The following is a 16,942-nucleotide window of genomic DNA, read 5'->3' as shown; positions in this document are numbered from 1 at the left end:
TGAATTACTCATCCTTGTTTTTGTACAAACCTGTATATATTTCTTTGAAATGTATGATATTTGAAAGAATGTTAGCAACTGAGATTTCTGAGGCACCGTTGACTACCATAGTAAAAAATCTTATATTTTACTCTTTAACACAAAAGGAGATATTTTGAAGAATTGAGGAAAACAAACCATTATGGGGCATTTTTTTTTACGATTGCTAAACGACAGTGAGCACAACTGGAGTCACATGTGCAAAACTCTAACTACAGTCTGCACAGCAGCAGTTCATGTGGACCAAACTCTAGTTCGTTTTTCATTGCTTGAACACAGTTTTCAAAACTCTACACACTTATCCCACGACTTTAACCACAACCTGCACAACACTGTGGATTTACAGCACTTTGTTCAAATGCTAACACACTGCTGTCAAAACTGTGAACCACACATTCAAAACAGAATAGATTTCAGCCTTGTGCCTTTCAAACACTGCTGGTTGCAATTTCAGCTGAAAGGCTAAGCAGGTGTCTTGTTTTAGATTTGTGAGTGAACAAACACGCACGCACGCACGCACACACACACACACACACACACACACATATATGGGTTCGTGGTGGTAGGGAGAGGGCAGATATACGTGGAGGAAGACACAGAAGACACAGAGCTGTTATTTCAGATGAAATAAGGGCTACACTTATAGACCCTGTCTTGAATCATGGTCTCTCATTGAGAAAGGAAGGGTTGAGGGTGCAACCCAATCTGCAAAGATCCACAATGGCATCTGTAATGCCAATTTTTCATCATACAAACAGCTGAGATTTACGTCCTTACAGTAAATGAAAACATTACAGGAATTTATTTTGTATTGGAATTACAGTATAGAATATTTACACAGATATATATTACAGTAAGTTTGACTGTAAAATATATTTTTACAACTGGACCCAAAGGCCGGCCCCAACAAGAGGAAGAGGAGAAATATGACTTTGTATGAAGTCACTGAAATTGTTGAAACTGTAAAGATGAAAAGTTTGTATTTTCTGTATTGGTGTTTGATGCTTGTGTTTTTACTCTCAGTGTGTTATGAGTGACAGTGTGTGTTATCTCAGTGAGGGTTGTGCATTGTGTTTGGATGCACTGAGTCTGTTTTGAGCCATGTGTTAAGAGTTGTGTTGCTTTGAATGAGTTTTGCAGGTGATGTGAACAGTTTAGCTCAGGTGACTGTTGGTAGCGCAGACTGTAGTTAGAGTTTTGCACATGTGACTCCAGTTGTGCTCACTGTCGTTTAGCAATCGTAAAAAACTGTAATAACTTTGTGTTCAACTGAACAATTACATTTAAACAGGTTTGGAACTACTTAAGGTTGAGCAATTAATGGCAGAATTGAGATTTTTGAGTGGAGTATCCATTTAAAAACAAATTGTATTATATAATCACATAAAAGACGGGATGTTTATAGATGAGCTGTCATTATAGATAAATATATGGCTCCTGGGCCTGCAGTGAGATTACAGCACACTGTCTGTGAATATTGTCCCATAGGCACCGATTTTGGCATGATCCAAATTACCAGTGGCATATCCTTCAGAATAACTTGTAAACCCTTTTTATCTGCAGTTTCCTGATATGTTATATCTTAATTAGTCTGCCCTTCCTGCTTCTGTAGGTCACCATCCAGATAAAGCCATCATACAGGTGAGACATTTCCATATGGTACATTATTATAAGTTAATACATGCCAGATACATACTGTGCATAATTAACACACTAATAATAAAATCACAGTGAAAATAAACACTGACATACAAGAACACAAAGGAGATCCAATAACTTTATTGCAGCAGGCACTTTACAATGATCCCCACTCTACTCTTTTGGTGTACATCACTGTCTTTACTAAATCTATGCACAAACAAAAGAGTGTGGGACCAAAGATGTGAAATAAAATTAAACATAGATTTAAATCTAAATATCTGAAACAGCTTGGAAAACACCTCAGATCAGCCTTAAACATGGACGACTCGCTTTAGTGGCTTAAACTCACCTAATGGCAAATGTGCAGAATCCTGTATCACCATAAAACTCAAAGCATGTACACTGGGGTTGTTTCTTGTTTCCACCAAATATTTTGTATTCATAATTAAAGTTTATACACAAAACCATGTCTAATTTTTCATTCCACTTTATCATAGAACATTTTATGATATATTGGTGTATTAAAGTGAACTTTCACACAATACCTTTTTTCAGTTTGAAACAAGTGATTCTGTTTCTCTACTGTTTAAAGTTTCTATTCTTTTCTTCTTTAGGACACAGTGGCATCAAAACAATGTTTTCTTTCCACTGAGCGTGAGGCAAGCTTGCCATAAGTCCTTGGTGTCTTTTAGTGGCATTGTTTTCAGGTCTGGTCAGGTAGTCATACAGTCTTCCTGGCTGTCATTACTCTAACAATAGATCCTAGTCCTCCAACGGCAAATGCCTGTTATAGAAGATAGACAGTTGTTCCACATTAAAACTGCATTATAAATTGTACATGTCATTTTTGTGGGGGATATTTTGAAGAATGTTGTCAAGCAAACAACATCGGTCCCCATTAACTTCTACTGTATGGACACAAAACCACAGAGACATTTCTCAAATTATCTTCTTTTGTGTTCAAAAGAATAATGGAGATCATACAGGTTTTGGTTGACATGGGGGTTAATAAATGATGACATATTTTGTTCTATCTTCACCTTTTCATGCCACTGTAGTAATATGGCACTACTATTATCTGTTGGCTTCTCGAAACCCCTGTAGATGTACTTCATGAGAAGATCGACTCCATTCTTGTCGAGCGATTTAACAGCTGACTCTATATCACTGCTTCTAAATGATGTCAGCACCCGTAACACCACAGTCTGGGCTCTTTCCTGAGAGAGAAAGATATGATGAAGACAACATTTGTCACGTATTTCTTTATTCTATAAATAAACATTTATTGAAATTGCACCTTTATTGCAGGGTTCTTGCTATTGATTGGAGGATTCCTTAGAGCAACGTGAAGGGCCGCCATCATGTCCCCTGTGCATTATAACTGGTTAAGGAATAGTCAGGTCATCACCTTATAAGCAGGATATGCCACAGACAAAAGTTCTCAGGGACCAAAATGATTGATCATTACATATGCTACAGTTGTTTGCTGATGTATTCTTAAACACTTTAACCAAAACACAACACCTTAATGTTAAAGGACAATGACCAACACATCTATCTTTGATTTAACATCACACTCCCTATTAGAATAGTTACACTGGTATCAACTCCTAAGTATTGAAATTTTAGATACATTTTGGGTAATGGCTGATACCGGTAACCGATAATCCTTTAACATTGGAAGCCGATAACCGATATATTGGCCGATATAGTTTGTAAATATTCATATACATTTCCCCAAGACTGAAACAAAAGGCAAAACGTGGACAACTGCTTTTATTTGAAAGTATTCACTGCAGAAAACAATGTAACCATTAGTTATCTTTTTCCCCTGAAAATCATGTACAAAGTCTACTTTAGACTCGTTTAGTTTGGTGGCATCAAAATGTACAAAGATCACACATTTACTACTTTTAATAAAGCATTTAAATAGTGTATTATTCACATTTAGCCATATGAGAACTCTGCACGAACTTCCTTTATTTAAAAACATCAACAACTGGGACCAAGTGTTTCCCAAGGGACCTCTTGTTTTTCTAAGCGAGGCTCACGACACTATAATAATACCTTGCAAGCTCAAGTTCTTTACATTCTTCCCTTCTGCAAATAAAGTGCTCATGAAACCAAATACTAGTGCTCACCATGAGACTAAACACTCCCAAAGCTTGTAAACAGGTTTAAGACTAAATGACAAATACAGAAGCACACAGCAATTGTGAAAGCAGTTGATTTAACCAAGCATACTGTAGACACAGACATAGTTGGTTGCGTGCGGGAATGAAATGCATGAATTATTCTAAATATATGACTATTGACTTTGAAGATGTTACAGTCAACTGTGTTTGTCGGCTCAACCAAATCCACCCAAGATACCATAAGCAGGAACTTACTAAATCAGGTATGATGGGTTAACAAAGAGGAAGCATAAAGCCCAATGCAAATCAGTGGTCTCTGGGCACAATGAGGGGGAAAGTTCCGAGTCGATCAGCATCCGATATAGAAGTCAAATGTACTTTCTTTATATAGAACACTGTGGGTAACAACCTCGACTAAACAATCACACTATTGCCTGCGACACAAACATAACGTGAATACGTTTGTTACATCTCACATGAGAATATAGCGAACACCGGAGATAGTAAACAAATATAATCTTCTTCACAGATGCAATAACGCCATTGGGGACTTTACACAGACCAATGAGACAAGAATGACAAGTACTGTTAAACAAGTGGAAACACAACTCAACAGGTTTAATATGACGATGATGATATAATGACGCATGTTTGCCTAACATAGGAAAGTTACGTTAGATGTGCATACTTAACCGAGCTGGAAAACTGTGAGAAAATAATGCAAATGAACTACCAGCCATATCTAATGTTGAGCACGAACCGCATCGAGAATAACTTTACTTTATGCTAACGTTACTTTAAATAAGATCAAACGCATTGCACCCCACAATAATCTGCCGCAACAGGTGTTTCTACGCGAGATCACGTTTCGTGTTAATAAACACAGACCACGTTTCAGTTAACATTGCTTTGGGAAAGCAGAACGTAAAATGCAGTGTCGCTGTAAAAACACCGAAGTCATGTTAACAAACGCTCTAGTCGCCCACCGTACTGAACGGGGCGCGCTCATGTCACAGGTCCACGTTCACTTCCCGACAGCACTTACACGCTCGCAGTAAAGGATATTGCCTGATAAGGTTGTCCGCTTCTGCGGCATCGGGTCCCTGTTGATCGGCTGCCTCGTCGTGATCGTCTACGAATTGATTCTCGTCGAATTCATCAATGTCTACCTTTCTGAAGCGCGAAGAAAGCGTGTTCTTGGCCATCGGGGCCACAGTCACCTCGCTCAGCAGTCCTCTCTGCTGTTAACGTTACAGTGCACGAGCTCTGATGGCAGATGTCAGTCTGTGGTTATAATCGGCGTCAACACATCGAAATGCTTTCAAAGATGGACGCGGAGATAGTCAAATCAGCGTTTCGTAACTGTGTAAGATGCCTCCACATAAACCCTGTCGATGTACTGACAGTCAGAACCGCATATTTAATGTTAAAGGTGTGATAGTTGCGCAAAACATTAGCACGACTGCCACCTGCTGTGTGGGAGAACGTGAAGGGGCTAATGATTTAGTAGCCTATACCCCCGTTTACATTTGAAGACGAATCTTATATGTTCGCATTAACCATCAGAAGAAAGGCTTGTTGAGAATTTGTATTTAAGTTGAAAAGAAAACGGATCTTTCGACGCAACCAATATATAAATATTTCATCAGAAGGAAAACATTTTATTTTAAAAGCACGCATTTAGAAATGGCAGAGAGGTTGGGACTCATGTCATTCAGGTCGGCGCTATATTCAAAGAACCATAAAGCATAGTAAGTGATTCGCAACTTACTATAGAACAAGTTCTCTTTACACGTCTCGAACAGGTCATTCAAATCTATACCATACCTACACATTATATGGGAGCATAACACGGGTTTATGTGATGCCTGTTCAATGTATGGGATCGTATGTCCTGAAGATATGCGAGGCATATGAAAGAGAAAGGATGAGTCTTAAGAAAGAATAACACTAACCGCAGCTGGATAAATGACGGTCCAAATTCAGGAATACAAATAAATGCAATCGTGAGATTTATTAGGAGTAGCAGGAGTGCATGGTGCATTCTCTTCATCCTCCATCACAGTAGGTGGCGGTATGCACCTATTAAGTTGGATCGCAACCCGCCCTAAAAGCCAAAAAAGAAGACCTTTCCATACGTGGTAATGAATCGTTTTTCCACCGGAGGGCGCCCTTCGTTGTTGTATTCTGCGCCTGCGCCTCCCATATGTTTTCGTCGCCATGTTGAAACGCTGAAACGTGAATGAATTCGACGACGTATTATAAAATGAATTTTTTCTTTTAAAGGTTTAGTTTAGATCACATATTACGCGTATTCAATACGTAGAAAACAATGGGGAAGCGGTATTACTGCGACTACTGCGATCGCAGCTTTCAGGACAACATGCACAACAGAAAGAAGCACCTGAACGGCGTCCAACACCACCGAGCAAAGAAAGCCTGGTTTGACAACTTCAGAGGTACTTGCAGATCGTTTACATGCAAACAGATGCACCGAGCTATACTTTTGAGAACTTCAACAAGCCTTTTCAATGTATTTTCAGACGCTGCTGCAATCTTAAAAGAAGAGCGGGCAAAGGAACCATGCAGAAAGTTTCTCCAAACAGGTAAAAGTTCGAGAAGAAATGCCTAGATCGGTTTTTTTAAATGTCTCAACCGGTTTACTTTTTCTTCTTTGGTTACAGGGCAGTGTGTATTTGGTATAAACTGTCGTTTTTCACACATGTCCGAGAGGCACATGAACATGTTGGAGCAAAAGATTGATGGTGAGGTGATTTTTCTTCTGATGCCTTTTGGGTAGATCATTGATCCCGTGTTTTGAACTGTTTAGATCTGTTTAACAGGCATGTCTAGTGCTTATGGCCGTACACCAACACATTTGCACAATTTATTAAACTGAGCACATGTTGGCATATTAGATGAACGACGACAGAAGGAATTTCCTGAGCAAGATGGATCATCATCTGAACGCAGACTTGATGAATGGCTCTCCAGAAGAAAGAAGAAACGGGCTGCGTTGACATCAGGAAGGTACTAAATGTGAAATATTAAATCAAAACCAATTCAAATAGCTGGATGTTTTTTTGTTCAGGATGTTAAGAAACTCTGTAGATTTGAGTAATTTTGACTTTGAGATTTAATATATAAAATATGCTGTATCAGAGACGTTTTTGTTTTGTTTGAACGTCGTCTTCGTGAAGGATGAATCCCAGCTGTTCAGGTGCAAGTCTGCAACCTTGATAATAAAATGCATGGCTGCGTCTGAAATCACCTACTAAATAGTATGTGGAAATTGAGTTATGAATAGTTAGTCCGAAACCTTACTATGCTAAAAACAGTTGTGGAGAAATACCTGGATGGTCTACTACTTCCTCCGAGATTCATGAGTGTGGATCAGATGGACACTTATCTATCCCATGATGCCATGGGAGCTGAGCAATGTTCAAATTTATAAAATAAATATAGCGGAAAACTTTAAGGCCGATGTCCGTTTTTAATGTAAGTACCAATAAAGGAATTTCTCGTGACTGAATTATTTTTAATCAACGCTTACATGTAGGTTGTTGTTAATACGTCATAGGCCAAAGAGCATACGGGTCACATGATCTTAAAACATGGCGGACACGGTATTTACAAAATGTATGCACACTACTCCCACTAGAACCTACTGTTTTAACGGCCGATCGGTAGGTACTTATTCAAATTCAGTACGTACTGTCACAGTATGTGATTTTGCAAATCATTTATTCATGCAGCTTGTTTTCACACAGGCATTCATTTTATTTACCAAAAGTAACAGTAGCATATGTTGTCCGATTTGTTCATGGTTTACTGGGAAAACAAACATTACAAAAAGCGTTACTTCAGGTTTGTACATGTCACTCTGTGAAATAGGTCTATGGTCAAGAGTGTACATATTCTCTTGAGTTCAGCGGTGTAACTCATGCTACTCTTTTTTTTATTTCAGTATTTTGAAGATGGACGAAGAAGAGTGCCCTGAAAACATTGAGATTCCTCCGTACCTTCTGTCTATTCCAGAGCTTCCTCCCTCTCTCCATCCCCCACCAACTGGTGGTTGGAAAGTGAGCTTGCAGAATGAATGGGGTTGATATAGAAATGTATAAAATTCCTTTTATATAGTCTGTTCAAATCCCAGTGACAATGCTGCAGTTTTTATATACAATTTGTAAATAATGGTGCAATATTTGCATCAAATTGTATAGTAAAACCATTTGAGATTTATTTATTGCGGTTTTATTTTGTGCAATTAATAGCTTAACATTCTTGTGTCCATTTATTTGGAACGCAAATGGCATGATTACATTTTTTAGTAGAAAGTAGTTTACATTATAGGTTCTTTCTTTTGCAGTGTGTCAGGAAGTTTTCACAGCAACGTGTTCTCAGGATAAATGTTAGACTATCGGGAGAACTAGTGTTGACATCTGCATTCCGTGCCAGTAGTTTATATTGAAATTCAGATGAGAGAAGCCTTTTCAATTTACTCCTGATAGCTTCATAGTATCAGAGAGGTTCCCCTTGTCTTCACTGATGAATGTTACACTTGACCAGGATGCATTACGTTTACAGGCTTGGTGATGAAAGGCAATTGGCTTCGTGTTAGAGCAGATGCAGCGTAATTGAGATGTCTAAAAGTTTTGCGTCTCCATCTGCTAGTTTAGACGAGTTTGGTAAGCTAAAATCAGCATTAACACACATTTGTTAGAGATGCAAAATTCTGAAGTCGTGGATCTGAAATATAACAGTATATACACATCCTACCATTATAGGCATATTGTACTCTGATGTTCATAGATTTGCAGATTCATCTTTTGTGCTTTTGAAGTTTGAATAAATGCAGCTGGAGGCGCATATTTTATTGCAGTTAACACTGTAGATGTGTTTGTAGTTTCAGTTATGCATCACACATTGACCTAATTTATTCATAGATACAGACAGATTGAGGTAAAAAATACTAAAGAAAGCGCAAAGGAGGACCACCACTGTTTTAATTCAGTTGCTCACATGGTACAGTTAAATGTAATTATCAGCACATTTTGGCACATCATAATTCAAGATACATCAACAGTGATGCAATACAAAATGACATACATGTAACTGTTACATCAGTACATTAATATAATTATGTGTACTAACTCCGAAACATATGTCAGTCAGTATGTAATTGGATATGTGCTATATTATTATGTGGATTATGATTAATTTATAGTAAAGAAATATTGAAAAATACAGGTAAACAAAATAAAGCATATATTTCATATAATCTTAAGAGTCAAACTCTGATGCTTTTAAAAAAATATTGCCATGTTAAATGATATTACTTCTAACAGTGTATAAACAATTTACACAAATACATAGATCATCACGTGCCAACACTTTGGAAATTGACAGAATGATATGTTTCAATGTCCTGAAATCAGTGCCTCTTATTTGTATGTATATCATAACTTTAAATCACAGTAAATTGTCGTCAAATAAGCATCGATTGCATATTTTGGGAACAAAAGCCAACATGTCAAGACATGCAACTGCAACGAAAATACATAATATACTTACAATTCTGGAATATTTTTCAGACAGGCTGTCTCATGTCAGTATTACTTAACTGGTCTGTTCCGTGTGTACTACAAACGGCAACAACATTTTCATGGATGCCTTGAGTTAGCTGACTACCCCGTATATTTCGCAATAATTCTGTCATCATTTATCCTTTTGTCATTTCAAATCTTTGAGTTTCTTCCGAATAACACCAAAGAGGATATTTTGAATAATTTGTTAACTGGGTCCAGTGCTGTTCGGTTAAACATTTTCTTCAAAATATCTTTTGTGTTCTGCGGGAGAAAGAAGGTCATACAGGTTAGAAATGACAAGAGGGTGAGTAAATAATGACAGAATTTTCACTTTAAGTTGCAGATCTCCTACCATTACAGTTGTCTTATGCAGATGCAGAATGATCTACAGTTAGGGTTAGTGCTTAGGTATACCTTTTCAAATGATAGAGAAATGTTAATGAACACAACTTATTAGTTATGCATCATTAATGATATTGCACAAACACTTCCGTGTTTTCTACTAAGATAGTGCACAGACTTTGGAATCCTGACAATAGAGAGACAGAACATTACCAACATATTGTTTAGGCACTGAGATTGCTGACAGATGCATAAATTACAGATAGACGCTGGATGCATACATTTCACAGTATGCATAAGCCCAATATTGCTTGTTACCGTTAGCTCGCACTAAACTTAAAGCTATAAAGTTTGAAGAATACTGATGACCCTTTCCTTTACTCATGTTCACTGGTTCATTCCCTGTGAGTTATGCTGGAAAAGTTTAAAACTCCGTCTTTAGCTGTTACATTACATAATTTAAAAACAAATAAAGAATTTGATACTACACCGATCACAACCATACCATACAGATCACCCCAGAACAGTGAAAACCACAAGCTGTAAAATGATGATAATATTAATACAGACGGATTATTCATTAACAACATTGATGTTATCAAAACGCTAGGAAACATTTCATGCAAATATGTCATATTACTTAAGAATACAGTTATTTTGCAGAATCTACACACAAACATTTAGTCTCACATGGCACAAATAATACGAATATCTTGTAATAGTCATATGTGACAATGCTTTTTCTTGCGCACAACCAGTAGACAAATGACAGATCTGTCATAATCCTGAGAGTTAAGACTGGAAGAATACTTTTTGCAAGTTAAACTCTCATCGCACAGGTAAGTTTCATAAAATCTGCGGTCACACTAGACTTTTCGCTCTATTGACTTCCATTCATACGAACTCAAGTGCCTCAGACTGGAAACAAAAGCCCGTCTGAAGATATTTTCCATTTCGCTGCATAATTAAAAAAATTAAAGATGGAGGAATCGCGCCTGCCCATTTTTGCAGAACCGTCCGAATGATTCTCTCATGCTCAAAGTCTAGTGTGACCACGGCATAACACTTAAGATTGTCACCAATTTTATATCTTATATTTTCCATCAGTTTCTATTAGTGAATTAGTCAATTTCGAATACATTAATTTCCATTTTCACATAAAATTTGGTTTTACTCATCCTAGACTCTTAAAATAAAGGTGCTTCACGATGCCATATAAGTACATTTTTTGTCTAAATGGTTCCATAAAGAACCTTCAACATCCGAAGAATCTTTCTGTTTCACAAAAGGTTCTTCGTGACAATTTTTTTTTCTTGAGATTACAAAAAGGTAAGAAAGAGATAACTTATCTGAATAGTTCTTTGTGGAACCAAAAATGTTTTTTCTAGGGCATCGCTGTGAAGAACCTTTTAAGGACTCTTATTTTTTAAGAGCGTTAAATCTGCTGATGACTTAGACTTTGTGAAGGAAACAACCGTTTCTGTTTGGGACTATGGTAAAACTATGTCTAGAAAACTATGTATAGTACATGATGAGATGACATTAAACATTACAAACAAATGGGGAAATACCTTAGTCAATGTCACACAAATGCCCTGACATTGCAATCATATTACTGTATGGATAGATAGATTACAGCTATACAATTCAATACTTTGTATTATGTTCAGTGTTATGACAGATGCATTTTAGTATTACAGGGTAACATGACCTGATAGGAAACATTTAATATTATATAGCACAATGATAAGTGTTGTCTGATTTTGAGAGGGCAGCCTTTGGTGTTATTTTTAAACTGGGATCATTAGAAGCTGAATTTAGTGTATTATTTTGCATTTTTACCTGTTGCCAGTCCTTTGTTGTGTTAGAAACAGAAGCGTTCACTTCATCCCTCTTCGAAGCATCTGATTGGCTGCAATGAGCATGACGCTGATGATAAATGCGATAGCAAAGGCACAAATCAAGCTTTTGCGCACACAGGTGTGCTTGACTTGTTGCATGGGGCTTGCTTTGGGGACAATAAAAAAAAGATAGAAAAATGTTATAATGGCAATATTTTTGATCTGTCCCATAAGACATGACATTTCTTCAAAAGGACAAATGTCACAATCCTTAACTTTCACTGAGCTCCAATACAAACATAAACTGCAATGCGTGAAGAAAGGCATACAGATCTAAAATAAGGTGTTCAAGTGAAGATTTATGAGCTCCTTTCCCCAGGACTTTATCAACAAAAGCTAAAAATAGATTGTTTCCCTGCAATATTGGCTTATATGTCTCTATGTGTTTAATAGAACTGACAAGCAATTTTGATTGATGATGCCCGGGCACTTCACAATGAAACGGATGGGCGTGCAAGCACAAACAACCAATAATGCATTATGTCTGTCACATCTTTGTTTATTGAATTGTTATCGCTTGTTGGTTTTATAGCTTATTGTTTGTGTGTCAGAATTGTTGCTGTATGAATGCTTACTGTCAATATCTACTTGGCACTCTGGGCTGTTTAAGTGACTCTCCTCTGTCATGATAATGTTCTCGATGTCTTTCATTGTCAAATGGTCACAGAACGTGTCGTACAGGAGTCTCTTCAGCTCATCCACAGTCAGCTTTTGCATGTCACACTAATGCAACAAATTAGAAAATACAGTCAGAGCGATAAACCGACAATGAATAGGTCATTTGTAGAACAAGGTTCCAAATGAAAAATGTCCCAGTAAATGACAGCTATTATTGATCAGTGGCTGATGCACAGATGGGTTATATTAAATAGCAGATTTTAGGGAATGTTGCATTACAATGGACTAAAACAGAGCTTTCAACATTCATTTTAATTCAAGCCAATTAATATGCCAAAAATGTCAGTAAGTTCATTGCAGAGTGTGAATAATGTATGAATAATCTTCTCTTGTCCACTAGTAATCACAGGGAGTCATAAAACATTGAGATGAAGTCAAGCTGACGCCTGCCAGAACTAATTATTGAGACTTTGGGAAAGCGTTTCATATTAATTCAAGAAAAACAACACACCTTCCAGAAAATGGAGTCAAACTCGGCTCCATGGAACCTATCAGGCATACCAGCAGAAGACAGTTTTGGTCCGAGAAGTGTTACAAACTCCTCGAAATCAACTTGACCGTCACCTGCAAAATATAATAATCTTCTTTAATCATAATCTTATTCTGTCCTTTGTAAACGAATTCACTTACTGTATCACAATTTTATAAATTGTCTGAGACGTAAACATGTGTGCTTGAGTGTTCAAGAACAGATTATATGTAAGGGCTTTTATACCATCCATGTCCAGTCTTTGAATGATCACTTCCAGCTCGACCTCGTTTGGCATGTAACCAAGAGACCGCATGGCAATTCCCAGCTCCTGTTTAGAGATGAATCCATTCCCATCACGGTCGAACACCTTAAAGGCTTCGCGGATCTCTGCAGAAGTGCCAGATACATTGTAGATACATAAACTGCTAAAATGACTGTTTTTATGTCTGACAAAAGGTACAAAATATGTCACCGGGGTGCCATTTGCAAAAAAAAGAGTGAATATTAGAACATTAAAGGCCTACATATTGACATCAAATGTGTAAACAGAATATTTTAAAAGGTTAACATCCCAGTAATAGGTTTTGTAACAGCTGTTTTCTAACAGTACATGTGCGATATTATAATAATACAAAATGAATTGTAACAGAATTACAAAGTCTGTGATGTGTTCTGTTTTAATTATTCATAAATACTCTAAAAAGGCAAACATTTGTTTAGGCCTCTGGTCTCTCTGGGGCTGTCTGTGGAGCTTTGCCTGTGTTTTACAAGCATATACACAATGGATGGTTGTAGCCAGAAATTTAAACACACAATTGAAAAGATTTACATGTCTGATGTCTGAACTGCACCTTCAATCTATTTAGCTTTTTTACATATTCTACCGAGATAAGTTTGTAAATTGTCTACATCGCTTTAATTAAAAATATTTTATATTTGACTAAATATCCACTTGTCATGGTTGAAGTTAATATCACAGACCACAGAGATTTGCGTCTGTATTTGTGTCCACTTGTATATATTCGAGATGATGGCAATTTTCGTGTGGCCACGGAACGCCCACCTTCACCGTTCGTAATCCAATTGTGCTTTGAACTCCACTAAACATTGTGCTCACTGTGCTGTAATACAACGCCAAATTCAATGCAATATACAGATATCTCGTCCCAGAGCCGTGTACAGATAACAAAAACAATTTCAGACATCACTTTCTTCATTTGTTAATCTTGACAGGAGAGGCTGAAGTAGAGATCTCTCCATGGTGCTGAAATTCACATTTTCAATTTTGAAAGCTCTATCGGAACAGATAACGCAGCTTCATAACTCAACATGAAATATCACTCACCTTCCACTTCATCCTCTGGGAGGCTGATTGGAGTCCGGTAAGAGAGGAGATCTGGAATTGAGCAAAGACCCCTGTACATGAACCTGGAAGTCACGGCACGAACTGGCATTTCTGCGAGGGCAAACCAGCGCTTGGATCCTGATCTTCATATATAGCACCGCTGTAGTTTGGCCACTGCAACTTTACCACAGAGCGCTCGTTGGAAGCTCAAAAACAAACTGTTGTTTGATTCATCCTCATCGTCTTTTTTTCAGTCCAGGTACGATTAGTCACTATGCACACTCATGCAAATCCGATCATCCGGCAGATTGCAAACCGCTTTGCATCAGGTTCGTTAACTATTGCTGTATATGACCCCACGAATTCAGTCACGAATGTTATTTGCATTCAAATGAAGATAGCCGGAACTGTCCCCGTTTGTGTACATCTTCAGCTGGATTTGAAGGATAAATGGAGAGCATCAACGCCTCTTCGAAACAACGTGGTGTCGTCTCTACTTGAGATCACGGTGGTTCCATCAGCTTGTATTAGTCAAGTGAAACGGGTATAAAGGTTCACAAAAGCAATATTCACAGAGACGATCGTTCGAGTCCGACTACATTCTACAGATGCGCATTACCTCCTCCTGGGCTTCAGCTCCCTTACGCTCTTAATGCAATCCTACAGGTAGTCGAGCGGTCTCGAGTTAAGGAAATCGAAATATGGCACATGCCAGTCCCCTGGATTTTGAGCATGATTTTATTCATTTTAATCCAGTATGCAAGAAAAAATTAAGGTATCGTATGTTCTCTAATAATTGACGAGTATTACAATAATCACAGAACGACAAAAAACGCGTTGTTTTACTAAAATGACCACGTAATGTTAACTGATTTGAAGAAAATCGATGTGCTGACCAAGAATCCGCTGTGTCCTCTGTGAGGTCTCATCTCCGAATGCGCGCCTGGTGTCTGACTTCCTTTTATCCAAAGTCACTCGTGTGCCGTGAGCGCGCTCCAAGGACCGATTTTTATGCAAAATGCCGCTATTATAATTACTTATGAAGCTTTGTCCTTATCTTCGCTGAAAACCCCTTGCGCATACTATAGATCTCAACAAATGGCGTATGTTTATTATTATAATTGGCAAGCCAGTGAACCCCTTACAAAAATGAATTTCACGTTTTTTGCCTGTGATTCAATGGGTTTCATTCTGTAAAAACATTTATTTACAAGAAAACTTTCACATTTGTTTTTGCAAATGTGATATTCTTCTGGCTTTTCAGTAAAAGTATTTTTTGCATTCTATCTTTTGGTCTAGCTTTGTCCTAAACAGAAATCCTGCATAATTCATCTTTCCTGTGTCAAAGTGAACACTTTGTTATGCATGTGTACTCTCTTGAGGACAGGCAGCGGCTCATTATTCCGGTCCAAAATGGGCTTCCCTGTCGAAGCTTTCAGCTTGTGTTCTTGGACTCCTTGACAGCTTGTCTCAGCACTGGTCTCTCTCTACTGCACCTGAATCTTTTCCCACGTCTCTCAAGTGTCCATTTGAAAACTGTCATCAGTGAAAGTGGTTAACATTCATTTGAGGAGAGGTTCTACATCGTTCTCCAGTTCTCTAAGCCTCTAGCTTAGTTAGTCAATTGCCATTTAGCAGACACTTTTGATGCAAGATGATTTAGTAGACTAATTCCAGATCAATTTTAGATCATTAATCCTAGAATGCCTTGAGTTTAGGGACCTTTCCCAAGGCCGAAATAAAAGCGAGTTGGTTGGTCTCTGGTGGTGGAGTATTTTCAAAATGTAACCAAAGCATGTTGAGTTTCGTGAGCAGAGCTATATTATTCTTTGTGTAATTCCTAGTAGAGATGCACGTATTGATTTTGCTTAATTACCTGTGACGTGATTTGTTTTTTAATTCACAGCCTCTTTGAAATCTACCAAGTTCTATCAGACATTAATTAGTCGATCAATCTGTACTCTTGCTAAAACTATCGCAAACAGGAATTAGCAAAACATTAACTCCTTCATAACCTCTCTTTGAGCTTGCCATTATGATGCGGCAACATAAGGTCACTTAGATGAAAAATGAGGTACTCGTTGCCTACCCCGTTTCACACCATGAAAAATGTAATCTGTTAAACCAACCGAGCATAGAGAGATGCTTCAAAAACTCATAAATGCAACCTGTTACCATTCACTGTCCCAAATGCTATCGGGAATATTGATTGACTCTGGAATTGCCAACAGGGGCATTTGTACGGGTTGACTGTTCATTGGAGCTTTTTCTTTTTTGATACAAATTCACATACGTTCAAAATTGAATCAGTGTATCAAAACAACCAACTGCTTATTAAACACAATCTCTCCCTAAGCCCCTTTGATAAAATGGACTAATTTGCAACTGCATTGTAAAATACAATACATGTGATATCTATGTCACGTTTGGATGATCTTTATGGTCATGGGCCCTTAAAGGATTTAAAGAACCATGAACAGGGTTTATCATTTAGGTTAAATTTAGAAATTATTCTTGTCTAAGTTAACAGCCACAGTGGTCACCTTGAAACTTTCACTCAGAGATAGAGAATACGTGTGATGCGGAAATAGTTTTTCTCTCCTTTACCTTCTATTCTGGTCTAAATATTTTGTTAATAAGGTTTTTATGTATTGCTATATTAAATTCCCCTCTCGCAAATGGGTCCAATAAGGCATATTTGCATGGGATTTATGATTTAGATAGTGTCATGTAGAGGGCAATGATTCATTTCAGCCAGTAATGATTTGAGCTATATCAAACAAAGGTGACTCAGATGAATT

At 37.6% G+C, this 16,942-nt stretch overlaps 3 protein-coding genes across 4 annotated transcripts; 1 reads left to right on the top strand and 2 right to left on the bottom strand.

Moving 5' to 3' along the window:
* Positions 1-1,790: 1,790 nt before the first annotated feature.
* On the bottom strand, positions 1,791-5,136 carry arpc5lb (actin related protein 2/3 complex, subunit 5-like, b). Its single transcript, XM_079451260.1, has 4 exons — positions 4,881-5,136; positions 2,978-3,050; positions 2,721-2,897; positions 1,791-2,464 (listed from the first exon to the last, which is right to left on the bottom strand). The coding sequence occupies exons 1-4, from the start codon at positions 5,018-5,020 to the stop codon at positions 2,402-2,404; spliced, it is 453 nt and encodes a 150-aa protein (XP_079307386.1). The 5' UTR covers positions 5,021-5,136; the 3' UTR covers positions 1,791-2,401.
* A 142-nt stretch (positions 5,137-5,278) lies between these two features.
* Positions 5,279-9,305, top strand: zmat5 (zinc finger, matrin-type 5). Of its 2 annotated transcripts, XM_079451259.1 has the most exons (7): positions 5,279-5,566; positions 6,102-6,274; positions 6,359-6,421; positions 6,500-6,580; positions 6,734-6,845; positions 7,783-7,897; positions 8,185-9,305. In XM_079451259.1, exons 2-7 carry the CDS (start codon positions 6,148-6,150, stop codon positions 8,284-8,286), a joined length of 600 nt encoding a protein of 199 aa, XP_079307385.1. In that variant the 5' UTR covers positions 5,279-5,566; positions 6,102-6,147; the 3' UTR covers positions 8,287-9,305. The 2 variants fall into 2 exon arrangements, with proteins under 2 accessions (XP_079307385.1, XP_079307384.1); XM_079451258.1 differs by lacking the exon at positions 5,279-5,566 and having other exon boundaries at positions 5,985-6,274; positions 8,185-9,088.
* cabp7b (calcium binding protein 7b) lies at positions 9,199-15,074 on the bottom strand. Its single transcript, XM_079451256.1, has 5 exons — positions 14,142-15,074; positions 13,040-13,183; positions 12,776-12,888; positions 12,222-12,369; positions 9,199-11,753 (listed from the first exon to the last, which is right to left on the bottom strand). The coding sequence occupies exons 1-5, from the start codon at positions 14,248-14,250 to the stop codon at positions 11,626-11,628; spliced, it is 642 nt and encodes a 213-aa protein (XP_079307382.1). The 5' UTR covers positions 14,251-15,074; the 3' UTR covers positions 9,199-11,625.
* Between the last annotated feature and the right edge of the window lie 1,868 nt (positions 15,075-16,942).

Source organism: Barbatula barbatula (assembly GCF_947034865.1).
Source record: "Barbatula barbatula genome assembly, chromosome: 2".
Lineage (NCBI taxonomy): Eukaryota > Metazoa > Chordata > Actinopteri > Cypriniformes > Nemacheilidae > Barbatula > Barbatula barbatula.
Note: the sequence above shows the minus strand (reverse complement) of the source record. Positions and strands in the feature narration are given on the sequence as shown.

What these genes read in the sequence shown, in the direction of transcription:
- arpc5lb (XM_079451260.1), bottom strand. Translation starts at nt 5,020, where the DNA reads ATGGCCAAGAACACGCTTTCTTCGCGCTTCAGAAAGGTAGACATTGAT. An exon ending in GCGGACAACCTTATCAGGCA is followed by an intron (nt 3,051 to 4,880) that starts ATATCCTTTACT and finishes GTTATAATGCAC; the next exon opens with AGGGGACATGATGGCGGCCC. An exon ending in GCAAGAACCCTGCAATAAAG is followed by an intron (nt 2,898 to 2,977) that starts GTGCAATTTCAA and finishes TTTCTCTCTCAG; the next exon opens with GAAAGAGCCCAGACTGTGGT.
- zmat5 (XM_079451259.1), top strand. Translation starts at nt 6,148, where the DNA reads ATGGGGAAGCGGTATTACTGCGACTACTGCGATCGCAGCTTTCAGGAC. An exon ending in CTGGTTTGACAACTTCAGAG is followed by an intron (nt 6,275 to 6,358) that starts GTACTTGCAGAT and finishes ATGTATTTTCAG; the next exon opens with ACGCTGCTGCAATCTTAAAA. An exon ending in GTTGGAGCAAAAGATTGATG is followed by an intron (nt 6,581 to 6,733) that starts GTGAGGTGATTT and finishes TTGGCATATTAG; the next exon opens with ATGAACGACGACAGAAGGAA.
- cabp7b (XM_079451256.1), bottom strand. Translation starts at nt 14,250, where the DNA reads ATGCCAGTTCGTGCCGTGACTTCCAGGTTCATGTACAGGGGTCTTTGC. An exon ending in CCCAGAGGATGAAGTGGAAG is followed by an intron (nt 13,184 to 14,141) that starts GTGAGTGATATT and finishes GCACTTCTGCAG; the next exon opens with AGATCCGCGAAGCCTTTAAG. An exon ending in GTGCCAAGTAGATATTGACA is followed by an intron (nt 11,754 to 12,221) that starts GTAAGCATTCAT and finishes TTGTCCCCAAAG; the next exon opens with CAAGCCCCATGCAACAAGTC.